At 53.0% G+C, this 20,463-nt stretch overlaps 11 protein-coding genes across 11 annotated transcripts; 6 read left to right on the top strand and 5 right to left on the bottom strand.

Moving 5' to 3' along the window:
- Positions 1-238: 238 nt before the first annotated feature.
- On the bottom strand, positions 239-1,749 carry BKA58DRAFT_174150 (endoglucanase-like protein II). The gene has a single exon (XM_046165246.1). It carries the CDS (start codon positions 1,533-1,535, stop codon positions 477-479), a length of 1,059 nt encoding a protein of 352 aa, XP_046025163.1. The 5' UTR covers positions 1,536-1,749; the 3' UTR covers positions 239-476.
- A 497-nt stretch (positions 1,750-2,246) lies between these two features.
- BKA58DRAFT_174192 (uncharacterized protein) lies at positions 2,247-3,242 on the bottom strand. The gene has a single exon (XM_046165247.1). The coding sequence runs from the start codon at positions 3,124-3,126 to the stop codon at positions 2,413-2,415; it is 714 nt and encodes a 237-aa protein (XP_046025164.1). The 5' UTR covers positions 3,127-3,242; the 3' UTR covers positions 2,247-2,412.
- A 337-nt stretch (positions 3,243-3,579) lies between these two features.
- On the bottom strand, positions 3,580-4,425 carry BKA58DRAFT_384787 (kinetochore component CENP-S-domain-containing protein). Its single transcript, XM_046170307.1, has 3 exons — positions 4,220-4,425; positions 4,040-4,163; positions 3,580-3,986 (listed from the first exon to the last, which is right to left on the bottom strand). Exons 1-3 carry the CDS (start codon positions 4,256-4,258, stop codon positions 3,736-3,738), a joined length of 414 nt encoding a protein of 137 aa, XP_046025165.1. The 5' UTR covers positions 4,259-4,425; the 3' UTR covers positions 3,580-3,735.
- A 4-nt stretch (positions 4,426-4,429) lies between these two features.
- Positions 4,430-5,313, top strand: BKA58DRAFT_384788 (trafficking PGA2-domain-containing protein). The gene has a single exon (XM_046170308.1). It carries the CDS (start codon positions 4,612-4,614, stop codon positions 4,900-4,902), a length of 291 nt encoding a protein of 96 aa, XP_046025166.1. The 5' UTR covers positions 4,430-4,611; the 3' UTR covers positions 4,903-5,313.
- A 762-nt stretch (positions 5,314-6,075) lies between these two features.
- BKA58DRAFT_315102 (uncharacterized protein) lies at positions 6,076-8,260 on the top strand (the record flags this gene model as incomplete). The annotated part of the gene is made up of 6 exons (XM_046167508.1): positions 6,076-6,255; positions 6,325-6,430; positions 6,470-6,771; positions 6,895-7,053; positions 7,345-8,092; positions 8,145-8,260. The coding sequence occupies 6 exons, from the start codon at positions 6,076-6,078 to the stop codon at positions 8,258-8,260; spliced, it is 1,611 nt and encodes a 536-aa protein (XP_046025167.1).
- Positions 8,261-8,525: 265 nt separating this feature from the next.
- BKA58DRAFT_429468 (uncharacterized protein) lies at positions 8,526-9,968 on the top strand. Its single transcript, XM_046173042.1, has 3 exons — positions 8,526-9,158; positions 9,208-9,605; positions 9,657-9,968. The coding sequence occupies exons 1-3, from the start codon at positions 8,814-8,816 to the stop codon at positions 9,721-9,723; spliced, it is 810 nt and encodes a 269-aa protein (XP_046025168.1). The 5' UTR covers positions 8,526-8,813; the 3' UTR covers positions 9,724-9,968.
- A 72-nt stretch (positions 9,969-10,040) lies between these two features.
- On the top strand, positions 10,041-11,297 carry BKA58DRAFT_384795 (CI-B8 domain-containing protein). The gene is made up of 2 exons (XM_046170309.1): positions 10,041-10,146; positions 10,207-11,297. The coding sequence occupies exon 2, from the start codon at positions 10,524-10,526 to the stop codon at positions 11,028-11,030; it is 507 nt and encodes a 168-aa protein (XP_046025169.1). The 5' UTR covers positions 10,041-10,146; positions 10,207-10,523; the 3' UTR covers positions 11,031-11,297.
- A 570-nt stretch (positions 11,298-11,867) lies between these two features.
- BKA58DRAFT_384798 (SART-1 protein) lies at positions 11,868-14,265 on the top strand. The gene has a single exon (XM_046170310.1). It carries the CDS (start codon positions 12,046-12,048, stop codon positions 14,083-14,085), a length of 2,040 nt encoding a protein of 679 aa, XP_046025170.1. The 5' UTR covers positions 11,868-12,045; the 3' UTR covers positions 14,086-14,265.
- Positions 14,266-15,245: 980 nt separating this feature from the next.
- Positions 15,246-15,734, bottom strand: BKA58DRAFT_315830 (heterokaryon incompatibility protein-domain-containing protein; the record flags this gene model as incomplete). Its single annotated transcript, XM_046167542.1, has 1 exon — positions 15,246-15,734. A coding segment is annotated over one exon (489 nt), but the record flags the coding sequence as incomplete, so codon positions are not given.
- Positions 15,735-15,783: 49 nt separating this feature from the next.
- Positions 15,784-17,060, bottom strand: BKA58DRAFT_174290 (DJ-1/PfpI family protein). Its single transcript, XM_046165248.1, has 2 exons — positions 16,327-17,060; positions 15,784-16,278 (listed from the first exon to the last, which is right to left on the bottom strand). The coding sequence occupies exons 1-2, from the start codon at positions 16,751-16,753 to the stop codon at positions 15,938-15,940; spliced, it is 768 nt and encodes a 255-aa protein (XP_046025172.1). The 5' UTR covers positions 16,754-17,060; the 3' UTR covers positions 15,784-15,937.
- Positions 17,061-17,954: 894 nt separating this feature from the next.
- On the top strand, positions 17,955-20,436 carry BKA58DRAFT_420889 (major facilitator superfamily domain-containing protein). Its single transcript, XM_046172753.1, has 3 exons — positions 17,955-18,216; positions 18,280-19,646; positions 19,699-20,436. Exons 1-3 carry the CDS (start codon positions 18,171-18,173, stop codon positions 20,017-20,019), a joined length of 1,734 nt encoding a protein of 577 aa, XP_046025173.1. The 5' UTR covers positions 17,955-18,170; the 3' UTR covers positions 20,020-20,436.
- Positions 20,437-20,463: the final 27 nt, after the last annotated feature.

A 20,463-nucleotide genomic window follows, 5' to 3' on the forward strand; every position in this document is an offset into this window, starting at 1 on the left:
TGCACTAACGCCGCCGCTTGTTCGTCCTCCGCCCGCCCTGCGAATCGAGCCTTACACCGTCTCCCACACGCGACAGGCATTCAGCACTATTTTTGGTTTTGGACCTGATCGTCCGCGACTGCAAAAGAACCAACACATGGCAAGACGTCACTCAGGGGCCCGACGTCCAACGTTCTTGAACAAGAAAGAAGTCTCCTTTGTTCCTTCCTATCCAGCCACCTGTCGATGACGCTCCTTCCTCTTGTGCAACGACTGCGTCTCAGCCCGCCATCTTTGCTTCACGTCAGCAAGTTCATGCCACGCGCATTTACGTCATGCATGCTTCAGAAAAGGGTTTGAACAATGAGTAATGTGAAGTAGAATTGCAAAGTCAAGGTATATACATGAACATCAAGAAGTTATCTCCAATCAAAGTTTCCAGCTCATCTCCCTCTCCCCGATTAATCTCCCCAGCCATCTTATCTCAGAAGCTCTCCTTAGTTGAGGCACTGGGAGTAGAAGTCGTTCTGCTTGACGCACTTGGCAGTGCCCTCGCAGGTAGTTGGGCCAGTCCATCCCTGGCCACCGCACTGGTACCAGAGCTTAGCAGCACCAGCAGTTCCAGAGGGAACAGCACCGGTGGGAGCAGCAATACCGGCAGAAGGCTTAACAAGAGTAGCGAAGGTGGTAGGGGCCTCGGGGGCAGCGCTGGGGATGGTAGCGTTCATCGAGGGGCGGGCAGGAGCGAGGGTAGGGAGAGCGGCGGCGCTGGTCTCGGCAACAACGACAGATGAGGCAGCGGCGAGAGAAGAGGTAGGGACGGTCGAGTTGGCAGCAGGAGAGGATGGCTTAGCACCGCCGGCACCACCGCAGGAGGCAACGGCACCGCCAGGAGCCTTGTATGTGGTCGCGTCGAAGCCGTTGTAGATGTCGGGGATGTAGATGTTCTTGTCCTCAGCCTTGTAGGCGCCGGGAAGCTCAATGGTGGGTGTGCATGAACCCTCGCTGCCGGTACCAGTGATCTTGAGCTGCATGCAGCCAATGTAGAACTGAGCACCGCCAACAGTCTGGGCGCTGTGAAGTGCCAGCATCTCCGAACGGAGCAAGTACTCGCCGCTGGCAAGGCCAGTGGGGAGAGCGAACTCGTGGGTCATGTTGTTCTTCTCCATGATCTCGTTGGCCCACTTGCCGTCGACTTGGTTGAGCTCGTCAATCTTGAACCATCCAGCACCGATGCCGGTAGCCTGGGCAGCATCGTCGACGGGTCCGTAGAGCATATGGGTGATAGGACCTGGATGGCCGGACTGGTCCCATTGGACCTTGATAGTGTCGCCCTCGGCGGCAGCAACGGTCTCGACACCGGAGGGGACCTTGGAGCCGCCGACGTTGCAGACAATGTCGTCGCTGGTTACGTCGGTGACGGGACTGTTGGATGGTGGCATCCGGATTCCAACTTGGTAACCGGGGGTAACATCGTTGACCCAGAGCTGGTGAAGGTTCTGGTGAGCCGAGACGGCGGAGAGGAGAGCGCTGGTGAAAACGGCCTTGGTGAACATCTTGAAGTTTCAAAGTTGTGTCGTCGGTGTGATATGTACAGTGACTTGATATGCAAAGATATGCTAGTGATGCCTGATCACGAAATGAATGTAGTGTAAAGAATGAAGTTGGCAAAAACCGGAACGAGTGTTGTGCAAGAAAGGACTGGCCTGATGGAATGATGAATTGGAGAAGTCAGGACGACGGCAGCTTTTGTACTCACCCCACGCAGATCTATTCCCTGTCTTACGCGCCTGGAATGAGATTAATAGTTCCGGAAATCAGGACGAACCGCCTGGAATCCTCCATGACACCCGTTCACGCTATCCCAGCCACTGGCAACGGGAACGACATCGCCTTGACAGATGCCAAGAGGCGACACGCCAGCAGTACATCTAGATGAAGTGCTAGTCTGCCCTTTTTGGGCGTTGTCCGCGATGCTTGTTTATGCGACAGGCCCCATCCGAGATTGGGTGGCCATGGTGGTGGAGAAGCTGGGAAGCGAGCGTTTCCAGTCTCGCTACTTTGGGTTAGCGAATCCGTTTCAACTGTGCAGCCGCATGTTTCAAAACACTGCGAGAGCGGTTCGCTGGGAACACGATCCTGCAACGAGTCGCCAGGAATATGAAAGCTTCGGTGTTGTTGTTGCCGAAGCTCGTAGACGCATCTGACGGGTTCTGTAATACCCGGAGAAATTCCACAAGGCCGCGTTTATGCAGCAGTTAGTCATTCGAAAGAAATAGAGTAACGTGTGCTCAAAAATGTGTATGAATCATGCGAACGACTTTCATTGCAAAAGCAATCTACAGTTCACTGCCTCTGATGAGGCTGCACTTCATGACGCGCTGCTCCGGCGCCTGGGGTGGGGCAGCACCTCAGTCGGAGAAAATGTCTTCCTCATGGGGCTCTTCCTTTGATGATGAAACCCGTAGGCGCTGCTATAGTACGTCCTTCAAGCACCGTAGAAAGACCGTCCATGTCCTTGCCCATGTCAGGTATTGGTTCAGATATTGGTGCCGTTGAGCTTGGAGTATTTGCAGTCGAAGTAAAACTGTCCGTGGGCAAGGCAAGAGTTCTAGTAACAGAGACGCTCCCTTGAAGAGCTTCTCCGTTGACGTAGACATGAATCTCCTGCACTGTAGAGACTGGCGATGTCGGATGGATGATGGAGAGAAACCGTGCGCCGGCTAAGATCGAGGTGAACCACAGCGTTGTGAGGAAGAAAATGGCGAAAAGTACCCACGGCACAAGGATGCTTTTCCGCGGCATTCGACTTCGTGCGGGCAGTGAGGTCGGGAATCCTGGTCCTGAAGACTGCGCAAAGTGGGGGTGGTTTGTATCCTGGTAGTCGGGCTTGACTTGAGCTTCCTCCATCTCCTTTGAGGCTGCTTTGGTGTAACGCGGGATCGAATAAGGCGACTCATGCGTGGCTTGATGGTAGGGGTTGTTTGAGGTACCACCTTTTGGTGCTAAACCAAAATTGGCGTGTTGGGGCGTATGAGGAGCGTTATACGAAAGGAACGTAGAGCTGTATGTTGGAGCTGGTGAGGGTAAGCTCCCCAGTCCGATGGAAGCCATGTCTATTGACGTTGGCCGGTTTTGAACGTCCATTGTGGAGGCAAATATTTGGAGGATCTGTAACTGCGACAAAGAAGAGTACCAGCTTTTCAGTGATTATAACAGAGGATTGAGGCGGAGCTTGACTGCTGTAGCAATTCATGTGCGGACGATGTAGATAAAGGCACTGCATCTGATAGAACAGCGTGGCATCCACGAACAAAGATCTATTGCGATTAGCCTACGGAAAGAGTCATCAGCAAACGTTTCATCGTTTTTGTTCGCCTATGTATCGATTCCACTGCTGGATAATACATCCCGACGGATGCAGTGGTGGTGAGAAGAAGCCTAGGGATGACGGGTTTGGAAGGCGCGGCGTGCTGACGAACGATTGGCGTACCGGCGCTTTCCCTCCGATGCAGGGGCTAGCCTTGGGCTATCATACTGGCCGGACCGAGTAGTCTCAACCATAGACACAGTTAGTAATTGCGTACGACTGAAGTGTGTTGTTGTTTCATGAAATGTCCAATCATAATCATATGCATAAGATGTACGTGCAGAGCGTGCCCTGACTAGGCGTGCTCGAGGGTATCATACTACGACTCCAAAACTCCTAGCGCAACAACCTTCTAGACATACCTATACCTGAATCCCCAAGTATATTCAGGCTTTCGCCTTGCCCTTGCCCGTGCCAGCAGGCCTACCTCGCTTCTTCCCTGCCGCGGCTGGTTGTGCACGAGCAACTGGCTGTCCGTCTGCCCGCCTGCCCTCGGCTGCTCTGATATCCTCAAGCTCCTTCTCCAGCAACCCTTGTAATTGTTCGTTGCGTCTCCCTAGTAGCAGCACGTCGTCTGTATTGATTGTATTGCGACCGGCGTGTTTGGAGAAGACTTCGAGATCGCGAGCTGTGTTTGCTGTGGTGGCGTTAGCATGTTGCAGAGGGCATGGCAGACAGCCTTGGCCATACCAATCTGAGTATACACAAGCTCAGTAAGCGCGCCGATGAATTGTGGTGTTGCGTTCAGATCATTTTCCAACGTCTTCTCGTCGACGAATTGGCCGATTGAGTACCAGAGGGCAGATTTGAGCCGCTATGCATATTGTCAGCCCACACTCACTATCAGTTTAGATCGTAAAAGCTCCCTACCTCTTCGCGCTCTGCTTTGGCATCATCGTTTGACGCCATATCGCCTGGTGGTTGAACTCCAATCGCGTGTAATTGCCGTCCAGACAAGTGACGCGACGCGCCTAACGCGGGCCAATAGCGGGGCCTCGGTGATGACCGGGGAGAAGGTCACCGCCCATGGTTCTGCCACCTGGGGGTCCACGCTTGAGTGATTTATTGTTATTGCGCGCAATTACTCCGTCGCCAACATCGCCTTTCACGCACAATTTCAAACGCATCGGGTTATCGACCAAGACGTCATACACCTCTCTCGCATCACCCTCTAACGAACTTGTAATCGCACCCGGACGTCGCTCCTTCACATTACTGCGCAACAAAACTCCAATCGCAACTACAAACATCACATACCCAAGATGGACTACGTACTTGACAACGTGGTCGAGTGGAAGGACCGCCTGGTCAACAACTCGATCAAGTCTTTCGAAGAGATGACCGCCCAGCGCTGGGTCCGCATCATCGCCATCGTGGGGGCATACCTCCTCATCCGACCATACCTGCTAAACGCGGCCGCAAAGAAGCAGAAACAACAGCTAGAGAAGGAGGCTGAAGACCTCGGATTGGGAAAGACAGATGCGTTAGACGCAAATGACTTCAGAGGCAAAGGTGTCCGGGTGAAGAAGGGCGAAGCGAAGAAGAAGGAGTAGCATGCACATATGAGAAGACGGACGGACACGGGAATAGGGGTGGTAATACTGTGGATTCTGGTATGAGGAAGACTTCGATGAAAGCGAAAGGATAGATGGTTTGGAGGGCATGGATACGGGCTGCATACCACCGGCGTTTTGGCACTCGGACTTGGCCAATATGCGGACATTTTTTGGCTGCGCTGGCCCGGAGTGTATATTTGGAATACGCGTAGCACGACGATTGTTATGCTTGCCATGACGCGCCTACTGAGAGCGACATGACAATACTACACTAGGAGACATCGAGGAGCTAAGCACGGGGAAGTTCACCTTTGCTCCAACATCATAATTTTAATCAAACCCACTCCATCCTTTTCTCATGTTCTCAGCAACTCAGTTTCCTCAATCTCCAGCTCGAGAAGCTTGTGGTGTGTTGACTCTGCTTGGTGGTTAATGGACGTTGTTTCCGTTCGCGCTCACACTTTCATTCATCACAGAACCCCGTTCGTTCGGAGCATGCTAACAGCACATCGTCTTCACACATGGACCGCGTTTATCTACCCAGCATTCCCTTCCATACCTCAAACCACCCTCCTAGTAACAGCGTCCGCTTGCTGCTCCTTCACCCATTGTCGTCAAATTCACAGACCTCCAGCTTCACACGCTTTCCCTACATAACCCAACTTACTCCCTGTCGACTATGTATCCACACGCGCAACCTATGCACTACCAATGCCTGACGACGACGCGTACCGTAAGCAAGTCCAAGGAAAAGTTCAAGACTTGGTTTCTGAGCGCCACGAAAAAAGTGCAGCAAAATTGGTCATCGAAGCTGTCGTTGAGGGTGTAAAGTTGTATCGAAGCTACAAGGAAGAGAAAGCAGAAGAAGGGAAAGGGAAGAGTGAGGATAAAGGAAAGCACGGGAGGTATAGGAAGGGAAACAGTATGGACGAGAGTGGGAGGGAAGGGCATAGGAGGCACCGTAGGCATAGGCACGGTCATGAACACGGTGATGAATCGAGTGGCGGGCATCGACACCGTCATCGCCGTTCTAGATCGAGGGACGGAGAGCGTGGAAGACGCCGTCATGAACGTCCCAGATCCCGCGATAGACGCTCGAGGTCTCGCCGGCGCAGTGACATCCGCGACCGAGTCACCGAGCCTGGCCAGAACGACGATTCAGAGTATCATATGACGGATGGTGCTGGGCCAGCAGATAATCTGCATGATGGACATCGAAAGCCAGGTGCTCAATCACCTGGAGGCGGAGATCGACCAGGGAGTGGTGGCAGTGGCTATCAAACTTCATGGGAAGACCTGACACCCGAACCTCGTCCCCGATCGCGATCTCGTGGACGAGGGAGAAATCCAGTATCTGGAAGAAGAGCCCCAACACCACATCGTTCAGGGCGGGAATCGTCAAAGGATCGCTCGAGGGAGCGATCTCGTGGACGCAAGGAAACACACCGAGTCAAACATGAAAGGCCTCGTACTCCCCATCGATCTCAACATCGAAAGTCGGGAGGGCACCGGAGCTCCCATCAGCGTGATCTTTCACGTACCAAACAGCCGGATACTCTTCCAGGCCGCGTAGTTGCGTCCCGCTCTCCAACAAGGCAGCAAAAAGGGCCAGATGGTACACCCTTTGGCAGCTTACCCGAGTACAAGAGGAAGGGGAGCATGGCCATGGGCCTCGGAGATCACTTCATGAAAACGTACAGGCACATCAAAGCCGAGCATGAAGCAGGCCACCGTACGAAAGGTGCGTTCGAGAACGCCCTCGATGGGATGAGGAAGAAGAAGACGGATGCGAAGGATTATAGTGATAGATTCAGGGAAGGCGAAAGGAGAGAGAGGGAGAAGATACGAAAGAGCGAGCTAGAGCGAGTCAGATGGACCGAACGGAACCCTGAGAAGACGTGGGGTGGTGAATCGAAACAAACGGCTGCTGAGGAGGAAGCACGGGAGCGTCATCGTCGTGAACAAGATGAGCGCCGACGTGAGTACGAGAAACGACTTGAACACGAACATCGTGGGAAGCGAAGACAAGAGGAAGACAGGAAGAAGGACCATAGCTCGCTGATTCCCGAGATCCGTGTTCAGCCTCCTACATCTGGTGCGACGCCGATTCGCCCATTGTCCCCTGTTGCTCACGATTTCGCGCTCCCTGTTCGTCCAAAATATTCTGCTCCGCCTGCTCCAGAACCGCCTAATTGGCATGTGCAACCTCCTACTCCTTTGAATCGTTCTCCCCCACCTGCTCCAGAGGAGCATGACTGGTATGTGCCAGCCAGCCAACCATCGCACATCCACGAGGAAGAGCACTATGAGCGTGAAGCTTCACCACCGCGAGAACCCAGTTTTCGGGCTGCGGATGATAGGTCTAATACCGGGGCAGCATCTAGATACTGTGATCAAGCTCCAGATTCGTCAATGCCAGAGAGCTATGAGGACCGTGAGGAGATGGACCATGAAGTGGAAGATGAGCTTCGGGCTTATAATGAAGCGCCGTATCACGAGGCGCCTCCTTCTCCTATCATGGCTCGATATCCAGATATGCCTCCTTCTCCGGATGTATCAGACGGCCCTTCAGGACCATCCTCCCCAATCATCTCGCACGCACCACGCGCTCCATCGCCATTAAATCGTTCTATGCCCGAATTCTTACAAAGCGTCCCGATGCCAGTTCCTCAACAACCAGCACCTCGTCCTCCAGTTCCGCCCCCACCACCTCCTCCGCCGGCATCAAGACCTCCTCCTCCACCCGGACTCCCTCGACTGCCCTCAGTGGGACCATCCAATATGGCCGCCATGCTTGGCGATATCCGCGGTCCACGCAACCTACGTAGTGTAGCAGCTTCAGATAAGAAAGACAGCAGCGCCAACCCTCGAGCAGGTAGGGTATTGTACGACGAAACAGCACACAGCCGCGAAGTAGAAGAACACGAGCAAGCTCAAGCTAGGGAATCCGGTAGCCACTCGCCAGTGCAAAGAAACAGCGCATGGAGCACTGCCTACTCTGCAGACGAAGAAGCAGATGCACGGCCTGAACCAAACAGGGCCTTCAAAGACGAACTGGCAAGGAGATTGGGCGCAGGTATTGGCAATTCTACAACGGGGACTCCACGGGGTTCTGACGATAGCTCACTAACAGCAGGCTCTAGGACACCGATGAATGCCAATGTGTCGCGAAAGCTGCAGAACGAAAGTATGTTGATGGAACCCCAGAGCTCGATAGGGTTACATTGACGTGTCAATAGAAGCTCCTTTTCAAAGGCTTTCGAGATCAGAGAGTGGGGAGGATCCCATCTTTACTTTGGCGGCACATATTGCGCAGCCAGGTTGGAGTTTTGACGGGCTTACTGGGACACGATGATGACGGGATGTAACGGGATGAGATGAGATGAGATGGAATGCTGGGAATGGATATCCGGGTAGGCAAACCTGTGTGAGGGACAGTCGATATACTTTCCAATAGTTCCTCGCGTCAAAGATCATTTCCTCCAGCTGGTCGCGAACATCTACATCACAACGCGTCTGGTTGGTGAAGAGTGAACGCGTATGCAGCAGGTCCGTGATGGTGAAGGCTGTTGACGAACGGTTGGCCCAGGCTTCCCAATTTCGCGGCAGAGCTCTGGACTGCCAAGCTCGTGCAGAAGAGCCGGGTTATTAGTCCTCATCCCTATTCCTTATATTATTAGCTATCTCGACCTGGGAACTTCCTTGCGATCATTGCGCGACAGTTGCATTTACATTTCTCCCACTCCTTCACGATTGTTAGTGGTTGCCTCTGACGTTGAGCTGCATCCCCCACATTACTTCAACGTCGCTCCAATTGGACCCTGTGGCATCATCAGGCAGAAGAGCGCAAGCATACCGCCCGCAGCTTTCGCAGTTCGACACCACACCTTCCCTCGCACACAATCAACATGCGCTTCTCATCAGGCCTCGTTCTCGCTCTCCCGGCGCTCGCTGTCGCCGAGGAGCAGGTGCCTCTCCTTGACAAGGTGAAGGGCTTCTTCAACAAGGCGACGGCTGCCGTGTCCGCATCCATCCCCTCCATGCCGTCGGCGCCAGTCGACACCGCAACAAGCAAGGTGGCCTCCAACGCAGCTGCCGCCATCCAGTACCCAATTACTCTGGAGAACTGGAAAGAGACCCTTACCGTTGACGCTACCGCCAGCCCTCCTACCACACAGGACTGGCTCATCTTCACCACTGGCGGCAACACCACCTGCTTTGGCCTGTGTGGCAACGCAACCAAGGCATGGAACGTACGTATAGCATGCGAACACACAGACTACCGACACTAACATCAGCCAGGCTTCTCTCCCCATCATGGCCGCGAAGCCTGATGCGCCCAAGTTTGCGTACCTTGACTGCGAAACCGAGCCTATCCTCTGCAACGCATGGTCTGTCGGCGCACCGGCGCTCTACTACTTCCAGGTCCCTAAGCCCATGGCTGACCAGTCTGCGCCCGTCCCCGTCGTTCGCTACAAGCCCTTGAACCGCACCAGCACCACCACCGAGACCTTCAAGAAGCTCATCGTTGACAACGAGATTGAGCAGGTCACCCCATACGAGGGTCCCTTCCATCCCTTCAACGGTGCTCTCCAGCAGTACAACCTTGCCATTCCTTACGCATACGTCACCTGGGGATTCTCCAAGATGCCCTCGTGGATGCCCATGATCATCATCTCCTTCCTCAGCAGGTCGTTCATGTAAGCGGAATTACTCTGGAAATGAAAGTCAAATGCTAATCCCAAATACAGGAACAAGCGTATGGCGGGACCAACTCCCGCAGAGGCGCGCGCCGCCGCCGCTCAACCTGCTCGGTAAAGGCCTGCACTCCTGCTTCCTGTGAAGTAGAGTCGCCTGACAAGAACGTGTCAAGCATCATGCGCGATATCACATAATACCCAGCGGAGCGATGAATACAGTTCGGAATTGGACACGTTCTGGACTGGCTCGTGGAAGTCCTCGGCAAGTGGGATCGGAGATTTGGATATGTGTAGTGGAAGAATAATGTAGCTCAGATACCTGGGGAGGCGTTCAATCATTGCAATGCTAAGTCATACATTACTATTCAGCTAGACTTCTTTTCGAGTGAAGACATTGAAAACATCTCATCTGCAGGGCTGCCAAGACAAGATCGCGCTACGGGCAATGCCCGAGAATCTCTCGAACTCCGCAACCCCAGTTCAATATCCTATCACAGCAACCATGGTGCACATATTGAAGCGCATGCGCAAGCTACGTGAGGCAAGTAGCTTATCTCCGAATACATGTCTACTTTCTCGACAAGACTAACAAACACCACAGCACGTACGTAAGATCCACCTCCGCAGACACCTCCGAAAACGTCGAAACCTACATTCGCACCCGACCGACTCGAGACACAAAAGATGTAACAATGCTAACAATGCTATCTGCGACAGCTATTATGGATAAGATGTGGCCCGGGCGCGCTCATACTGCCAAAAGAGGTGTCGAAGATTAGCATGGAATTCAACACAAAAATCTACGGAGGACATAGAGGGGCAAGGTACGTTGGCATTGCTCTGTTACAAGTTTTGGAGGAGGGCAAGGGGTATTAGGCCATTCCAGACACGACGTTTGAGAGCTGGCAATTGTACACAATGACAAGATCGAGCGCTCACTCTACGAACAGGAAATTCTGGCGCAATATGCTGCCGCGGATGAAATACCGCAACCCATCCATCCCAATGGAAATCGCGCGACACAACGACCCCGACGGTCCCTCGCTCCTCCACATCTACACAGCAGCCAAAACACAGCCATCGACTGGCTCCACAAACTCTCCTACAACGCAACAATCAGACGCTTCACCACCGTCAGCAACACCAAACCCGCGGAACACGCTCGTACCCGATACCTCAAAACCCACGTTTTCGATTGACATGAGAGACCAGTCGGAGAGCGAGATCTTGGAGGCACTGGTGGAGAAGATAGGCGCAGTAGAAATCAAGCCGACGGAGGAGGAGTTGGCCGAGATGAAGGAGATTGAGGAGTTCAAGGAGAGGTCGGAGGCGGATAGAGTGCTGGTCAGGGAGAAGTTGATGAAGGAGCGGAGAGAGGCTGAGCTGCTGAAGTTGGCGAGGGGTGAGGCACCGGCCGCCAACTAATTGTGTGGTCTGGGAGAAGTCACGAAGGATTGACATGAGAAACACGGGGAGGCTATGTGGTCTTCTAGCAGCAATTGAACTGCAATCTAGCGGCTTCAAAGGCTGAGATATTGTAACATATGTATATTGTATGGCACATTCACGACGTCAATACGTGGCTATGTGTCCGGTGATAATGACATATTCGTGCTCATTGTTGCATGAGGCAAGGGCTTCTGTGAAGAAGCCGGCTTTCATTCTCAAATCAGCCGCTACGGTTCTTTCGCATATCAAGCGCTTTCACATGACTTCGCGGATGATGCAAGTTGTCCAAAACGCGTAAACGCGTCCGTCGCGCTTTTCGAGCGAGTCGCATGCAAAGTGACCAGACTTCACGATCAACGAGCGCAAAGCTGCGCAATCGCTAAAGCATCACTCATGACTATGGCATGTAGCCGACTGGGTTAGTCCCAAGCATCAGTGGCCAACGGCCTAGCAAAAGGGAAACGGAATCAGTCTGCCTGACAGACAACCATACACCGAGCTCGAACCGCGTGAACGGTGAGCTCAGGCTGCCGGAAGCTGCCAAAGTTGCTCTGCGCTGCCTGTCGTCCGAAGCGTTCTAAGAGGAAGAAGGCTCCATGATGGACGAACTGTCAGCATCTCAACCATCACACGGCTCCCCGAAGGGACGTGGACAGGAGACGTTGACACAGGGCGTTGTGGTGAGAACTCGATGGGTGAGGGCGCGCAACTTTTTTTATGTCGCTCGGCTGAACGCCGGCGCGCTAGTGGGTAGTGGCTTGGCGGGAAATGTGTGGGCGGAGGTGCGATGTTGGCCGCAGGTCACGAGTAGGCACTCAACGCCGAACCTCACCTTTTGGGAATACTGAGTGTACTTTCACTCTTCGCTACGACTGCTTCTGCACACTGTTCGAAAGTGCATTGAAGATCTGGAACCACGGGCGCCATCACAACTTCCCATCCAGGACCGTAAACCTCTGCGTCGCGACGGCACATCACGACCGCATCAACCATGGCGGACCTATCCATCGATGAGGCGAACAAGATTCGTCTGTCCATGGGCCTCTCTGCTCTCCCCGGTGGAAGCACGCCTGCAGCACCCGCAGCCCCTGGTCTGGATTTCAAGGCGGCGCAAAATGGCGACGACTCGGACGAAGAGCCTGCGAGCACCATCGACACGCGCCAGGCCGCCGCTTCGGACAACTGGAAGAAATTGGAAGAAGCGCGACTGGCCAAGATAAGACGTGAAGAGCGCGCCGCGGCCATCAAGAAGGAGCGCGAAAAGGCGGCGCGTTTTGCAAAGCTCGAGGGCAAGGGGCTGGCTGACGAAGCAGACGTCGACGATGACCTGGCCTGGCTGAAGAGCAGCAAGAAGCGCCAGAAGAAGATCGCCAAGGAAGAGCAGATGCGCAAGGAGCTTGAAGAGCGCGAGCGCCAGGCCCTCGAGGCCATGCAATATACCGACAAGGACCTTGCTGGTGTCAAAGTTGGACACGAGGTTGACCAGTTCGACGACGAGGATCAGATTCTCGTTCTCAAAGACACTGCAGTCGATGCGGAAGACGACGACGAGCTAGAGGCGGTTGAACTCAGAGAGAAGGAGCGACTACAAGAGCGACTCGATTCGAAGAAGCGGAAGCGCGCGTACGACCCCAACGATATGGACGAGGGAGGCCAGAAGTCGATACTTGCACAATACGACGAGGAGATTGAGGGCAAAAAGCGCAATGCGTTCACATTGGACGGCAAGGGCCGAACTGTTGAAGACGTGCAGGCTGAAGTCGCGGGTGCTTCAAGACCAAAGAAGGTTGCGATCAGTCTAGACATACTCAAAGAGGATGCGCCCATCAACGATTACATGGACGTTTCGGAAGTCAAGATGAAGAAGCCCAAGAAGAAGAAGGGCAAGAAATCCAAGCGAGAACGGGTCGAAGATGATGAGGAAATGCTTGCCATGCCCGCGGAAGACACTGCAGCTGGCGACGACATGGACGTTGACGGTGGTGAATCCTCCGCACCACAACAGAAGAAGAAAAAGGTGTTCGACGAGTCGTTCGTGGATGACGACGACCTCCAAGCGAATCTCGCGGCGCAGCGTCAAAAGGCCCTCAAAAAGCGCAAGAAGATGCGACCAGAAGACCTTGCACGGCAGTTACGTGAAGATGCATCAACACCTCAGCCAGAGGTTATGGAATCCACCGAAGATGGTGATGGTGGCCTTGTTATCGACGAAACAACCGAGTTCGTCCAAAATCTAGGAGCTGCAGGCGATGCCGACGAAGAGGAGGCCCGCAGGAAACGCAGAAAGTCCAGCCACATCTCGGAGGGCACCAAATCCATGGGCGATATTCCCGTCGCTGATGAAGACGGCGATGTCGAGATGGGTCAATCGTACGCCGAGGCAGCTGAAGCAGAAGAGGCTCGCAACCGCAGCATCTCGCGCGCTCGCTCCACAGACATTACTGAAACGGGTCTCGAGGCAGAGAAAACTGTCGACCAAGGCCTAGGTGCCACTCTTGCGCTACTTAGACAACGAGGCCTAGTCACAGATTCCGACGCCGCCGACAAGAACGCCATGTACCGCGACCGCCAAAAGTTCCTCGCTGACAAGGACAAGGCCGAAGCCGAAGCCGAGCGCCAACGCAAAATCGCCCGTGAACGCGAACGAGGTTCCGCCCGCTGGAACAACATGACCCCCCGCGAGCGCGAAGAATGGGCCCGCAAAAACAACACCAGCGCCGACATGGTCGAGAGTCGCCGTCTCGCGGATCTCTTTAACAAGGAGTACACGCCCAACATTGAGCTAAAGTATGTGGACGAGCACGGCCGCCAGATGAACCAGAAAGAAGCGTTCAAGCAGCTCAGTCACCAGTTCCACGGTAAAGGTAGTGGAAATACGAAGACGAAGAAGTATCTTGATAAGGTTGCTGCCGAGAAGAAGAAGATGGCCGAGAGTTCGCTTGAGGCTAGTCGGAGTGGGGGCGGTGGATTGGGGAATGCGTTTGATGATCAGGCGAAGAAGAAGGGTACTGCTGGTGTTCGTCTGCAGTAAAGTTTGCATGATCGAACATTGGACGAGGTTCATGTCGCCAATGGCAGGAATTTTTATGGACAGGTCATCCGAACGGCGTTGCCTTGTGGGCTTGAAAGGTCAGTAAGCTCCTGAAGCTGTACATTAGAATGTTGTCATTAATACGAATTTGCGAAATAGAACGTCTTCAGTCGGCAGTGATGATGGTATGCTACTCCTGTACGTGCGCTCTACTGACTCTAGGATACTCCTTTGTGCATCGTTATTCGTCTTACTCACTGATTGGTATCCTACTATGTCGAGCTTGTCGTAGGCTTCTTCAAAGCGTAAGTACACATCTTTCACGTCGACATACAGGTAAGTCTATGCTTGATGATATTCACGTGACAAAAAGACCGTGTCTATACGGATGAGAGTCATGAAGATTCGTGTTCAATTGTTGGCCATTCCGAATCGCCGGTTAATTTGACATCACCTATCCCCTCCACGTCGATCTTGAGGCCCGCCAAACTTGGCTTCCAACGTATCAAGTCATCGAACACAGTCTTCGTCGATTTGGTGTAATCTGGGCTGATCAGAGGCTCTTTCCACAGGCAATCTTTGGTGTCTGAAGCCAGGAGGAGTAGAGCGAAAAGTTTATCCCGAGGGTCTGAAGCGTGGAATCTCCTCGTAAACCTAAGCAGCCACCTCACCTCCATGTACTCGGGCAATGCGTCCCTGGCTATAAGATACGCCCACGCTCGCTGAATCTTCTCATACGATGTCAATTTCAAACATTTTGCGCTCGTTATCTGAGTATTTAATATCTCAAACCAACGTAATGTGCCGTTGCCAATCCTGAATTCGACCTTTTGTCTCGATTCCTCGTTCTTGGGAGCTAGGAGGACCTCTTGCAGAACCCATATTCGGCTCCACCACGGCCGACTAACGAGACTTCTCAAACCGGCCAACATTGCCTTTCTGCACCGGTCAGGCGAGGAGTTGTCGAGTATCTCATCGTCAATTTCCGATCCGAGTTGGCTGAGTACTTTGTCTTGTGCCATACATGTCCACAGCGGGTCTGTATCCTCACGCAATGTACCCCAGAGGCCCCATGTCTCTTCAACAGTATCATGATCTATCAGGGGCCGTATGTGTTTCGTCCACGCTCTCATGAAAAACCGAATGTATTCATTTTCCGGTCCCAACCACACAACCACCGATTCAGCAGATGAGTATATCTTCCCCATCAACTGGACCTGATGTGTCTTCTCTCGCGGGTCTTGCTGGTTGATACATAATGCGTCTATCCATAGACACTGTCTCTTTTCGTTCCGCAAGGCTTGAAGTGCGACGAAGAGGTTCTGTGTGATTCGAAATGGCGCCCTGGTTGGCTCCTTACGTGCGCTGGATGGGCTTGTCGATGGGCTATATAATTGGATCTCAACGGTATCCTCAACGGCTCCCCAGCAGTAGGATAGCGCGACATACGGTGTGCGATCATCAGACTTCTCGTCTATGTTGGTGTACACCAATTCACATTCGATAGGGTCGTCACCGGATCCAGGTAGCAAGATGACGCATCGTATCTCTCTTAATCCGGAGTTGAGTGGCAGAAAGGCTGTGTCGTCGTTCTTTACACCACGGAAAGGTAGGTATGGGCGATCTGGGGTTTGCGACAACAAAGACATTAGAAGATAAGCGTTAAGTGCGTGTGAGACATAGAGAGAAGGAGGGGGGGGCGGGTCAAGAGTGTCGTTGTCGAAAAGGCTGAGAGTACGTAGGCCGTGCAGACACATGCATATGCACTGCGGCTGACCCAGCCTATCACGTCTACCCATACACCATGATCTCATCCCACCACTACCCAATCCCGCTTACAAGATTTAGAAATTTAAGTAGCACCCGGCACATCCCAAATTTTACCAAAAGGATCATGATGCGCATCCGTCTCACGGTTGTACTCCAACGCCAAACTCAAGAAATGCGCAACCTCCTCGCCATACACGCGACTGACAAACGCATACGTTCCATCGATACCCGCAGAAACCCCACTGGTCGAGATGATGTTGCCGTCTTCGACCCAACGCGCAGTAGGCACCCAATTTACATTGGGCCCGGTCGATGTAGCCCATGGCCAGGCAGCCTTGTTTGTGGTTGCCTTGCGGCCGTCGAGGATACCTGCGCGGGAGAGGAGCGTTGCACCGGTGCAGACGGAGATTATGTATTTGAGCGGTGAGATGGTGAGCTAGTGATTGGAAGGGCAGGGGAGTGTGCATACATTTGGGTAAGTAGCCTTGACGAAATTGATCTCTTCAGTCATGTCCCTACGAGTACCTCCGCCACCAGGAACGATGAGGACGTCGATCTCCCCCTTATCTGTTAGAGAAGGCCCATCCAAATAGTCTGAGAAAGTCATGGTTGGCATGATCTCTTGCCCAAAGCCTCCAGGTGTCATGGCCGACGTCACTGGATCCATGGTCTTGCTGAAGACTGTGAACTGCGGCACGATGGATGTGTTTCGGTAGTACATGAAGAGCGAATTAAGGAGGTCCATGGGGCCGAATATGTCGAGAGCTTGGAAGTGTGGGAATGTGAGTAGACCGAAGTGAGTGGGTAAAGTTGTGGTGTTGGCAATTTCGGGTTGGGCCGGTCTTGCAAGAGTCGAGGGTATGGCTAACAGAGCCGGGAGTAGGGTTGAGTATCGCATGTTTGGAGATCTGTGGATGAGGAACTATTGAGGTGCAGAAAGGAATGCGAGAAGTTGGAAACCGGAACTCGAATCGAGACCAGATGAGAGAGGGGCCTTTAGACAAAGACTGCGGTGTACCTGCGGCTCTTTACTGGACCTGTTGCCTGTTCGGCGTTTCTGTGAAGGATTGAGTAGACTTTTTATACTACCGACTTCGTCAAACAACCTAAACCCGACATCTCCACACCAGTCCCTAAAGTCGGCATTCTGGCGGCAGCGTAATCTAAGTCGCTTGGTAGTATTGGTTCTGGTGCGCCCATAAGCCTTGCCAAGCAGTGATTGAGGCACAGGAGGACCAGACGGTCGCAAACATTCCCCACCTTCGACGTCGAGAACAAACAGCTTCGTAGGGCGTACTAATGTTTGAGAAGATATGAGCGAGTTGCGAAGATTCTGACCCCACTGGGTTTAAGCGACTGGTGATCATCTTGACAATCCGCATCCACCGATGAGTCGTATTGCCAGTCAGCTCTCAGTGTTCCCGAGGTGTCCAATAGCATTGGCGCACCACCAGGGCGTAATAGATTGAGGACGAGGGGCCAGCCCTCGCGGTAATTAATCTGGTATCGCAGCATGCCAAGAATGCTGCTTCTGGTAGCTTTTACTTGTATCCGGGTCCTTGGATATATCATGTGTCTGTTCACGATGCACTTACCAGATGATCGAGCAGGTGCCGCGATGCGGCATATACCTAGAGTTCTTTGGGTCAGCAATATATATGTAGGTCTAGCGCGATCCCTGGTGGTCGCGCTGCAGGTTCATTCTATGTTTTCTTTTCGCGGACCGGCTTTGACAGTTGCATCCGGGTCCCGTATATCTGGATTCGCCAGCCTCCACTGCCGCCCGGCATGCACACTGTGCCTGTCGCACTTCCCAAGCTTCGTCTGGCCCGTTCGCATCATACGAACATGGCTTGATATGCACCGAGATGGGAATACGTCCTGGAATCTGTGTTTGTGAAGTCGGGTAGGCCAACGGGTGGTCGCAAACAGCGCAACGTCTGTCAATCGTACCTATCTAAACAAAAGAGGAAGTCGACATCATGAGAAGATGTGAAGAAAACGTTGATTAGTCAGATACGTGATCGAGAGACAGCATCGAAGATGGGGATCTCGCGCCAAGCCAGCGGGTTCCTGCGATAATGACGTAGCTTGAGCCGCGCGTGATCCCAGCTTGAAATCTGCACAGCAAACTGCATCTTGCAGCCTCCCGCATTCAAGAACCCCATCATCAAATCGCGCCCCTATAGAGTTATCTGACATCCTTGTGTAGTCTCGCGCGTTAGTTTTGACATACACAACAACAACCCTGCGCCAATGCATGCGAAAGCTTGCAGTAACAACTCGGCCTCACAGAGGTAGCACATTCCGCGACAATGCCATCCAACCGGCCAGGGCTTGATGCGCGTAGGTCAACGCTTCGTAGGCAACATCTCTATATCACATACATAGGGACTCATACTGACTTGGTACATCGCCATGTAGATTATACGACCTTCCCAACTATTCCCCCTAAGTCTCGCGGCCGACCACCATCTGACGCCCCATCCGGTCAAGATGGCAACCGCTCCGAAGATGGCAGCCATACTCACCACGATTCGCCCCTACCGACGAAGCAGCTCATCGTACTAGCTGTCATAGCTCTCGCCGAGCAGACGGCCCTCAACTCGATAGGCCCTTATCTGCCAGAGATGACGAAATCATTTTCCGCAGTTAAGGATGGGCAGACTGGTCTATACGTCGGACTCATCGCGTCGTCTTTCGCGTTGGCGCAATTTACTACAAACTTCTTTTGGGGCTGGTTGTCGGATAAGATCGGACGAAAGCCGGTAATAATCATGGGTACATTTTTGACCATGTGCTGTTTTCTGGCTTTTGGCTTCTGCAGAGAGTTATGGCAGGCTATACTCGTGCAGGCCCTGATGGGCTTTGTCAACGGAAATTCCGGCGTCGTGTCGACGTGTTTGGGCGAGATTACGGATCGAAGCAACCAATCGCGCGCCTTTACCTATCTGCCTGTCGTCTACGGTATCGGTGGCATAACAGGACCGATCGTGGGAGGACTCTTGGTGCTCTACCAGAACCCGTTCAACAAGAGCCAGTCGAATCCCTACCCATACCTCCTTCCGAACCTCTTCTCGGCCCTCGTCCTCGCGATAGACCTGATAGTGTGTATGCTCTTCTTGGAGGAGAGTTTGGAGGAAGCCAAGAATCTGCCACCTCTTGGAAAGAGACTGGGCAACTTGTTCTCGTGGATGTGGCAGTTCACGAGCTCCACGCGACCCACCTACGTACGCCGCCTACTAGGCAATCACAAGAACCACAACTCGCACGATGATTTGGATGATATGGACGAGGATGTCGCGTCCGACGCTTCTGGAGAGTCTGCGCCTACACTTTTCCCACACAGTAGCGGCGACGAACTCACGCGGAAGGAGATCTTGAACAGGGACACAGTCCTGCTTCTCATAACGTACTTCATATTCCAACTCGCTAACATCTCGTACAATTCCCTATATCCCATTTTCGCGGAAGAGCAACCACCCACCGGACGCGGACTGAAGCCTGAGGCTGTCGGACTATCTCTGTCTTTCGCAGGCGCCATCACGATACTGTTCCAGGTGGGTATATTTGGCAGGCTCCGAGGCAAGATGGGCAACAGGATGGCGTACAGAGTCAGCTTAGGGCTGTTCATTGCAGCCTTCGGTCTCATGCCGTTTGTTGGCTACAAAGAGAGCAATGGATACAAAGGAATTGGTACGGGTGCTGGGTGGTTGTGGTTTGAGCTTGGCGTTGTGCTGGTCATCAAGACGATTGCAGGTGTCGGTGGTCTGACAGCTGCACTCCTTATGGTCAGTTACTCGAGTCTTGACATGACACCCTTCAGATGCTGACATGATGCAGATCACCAACTCCGCACCCAATCACAACGTGCTCGGCACTCTCAATGGCCTCGCCCAGACGCTCTCTGCTGCCGGTCGCGCTGCTGGACCCTTCGTGTCAGGTTCGCTTTTCACAGCAGCTACCAAGCTGAAGCCCAAAGGTGAAGCCCTACCTTTTGGCATCTTCGCTGGCATCGCACTCCTCGGTTTCCTCCTAAGCTTCGGTATTCGTGGCGATGGATTGGAAGCCGAAGGGTGGAGTGAAGATGATAGCGAAGACGAAGATGAAGAGGAGGAGATTGGCGAGGGCGCGAATGAACGGACAGGTCTGATACGGAAGTGAAAGGTCCGTCATACCTAGTACACATTACGGCATACTTGCATGGCTAAGGCCCCCCCGAAACTTGTCTATCAGCGCGGCGTTCACATGGCGGATCTAGAAATTATTTGCTGATTGTGGTTTCAGCCAAATCAATATCAATATTCTCTGAAGATGCATTGTGACATTTGTTGTAAATACAAGCAAACATGGAGTCTTCGACAGAGGACACATGACAACCTCTGAGATGTTTCCATAACTAAGGGAAGCTCGGCATATTCACTTAATAGGCGGCTTCCCTAAAACATACACGGCCTGCTTTTAGCATAGCGGTTTGTAGTCTATTTGAATGGCTACAGGCGCACTAAATTCCATCTAAAAGCGACTGCGAATACACCGTAGTCATGATCATACTGTTATAGCCGAACGTTCTCAGTTGCCATGTAGACATAGGCTAAGTTGCTTGTG

Source organism: Alternaria rosae (genome assembly GCF_020736505.1).
Source record: "Alternaria rosae strain MPI-PUGE-AT-0040 chromosome Unknown BKA58scaffold_5, whole genome shotgun sequence".
Lineage (NCBI taxonomy): Eukaryota > Fungi > Ascomycota > Dothideomycetes > Pleosporales > Pleosporaceae > Alternaria > Alternaria rosae.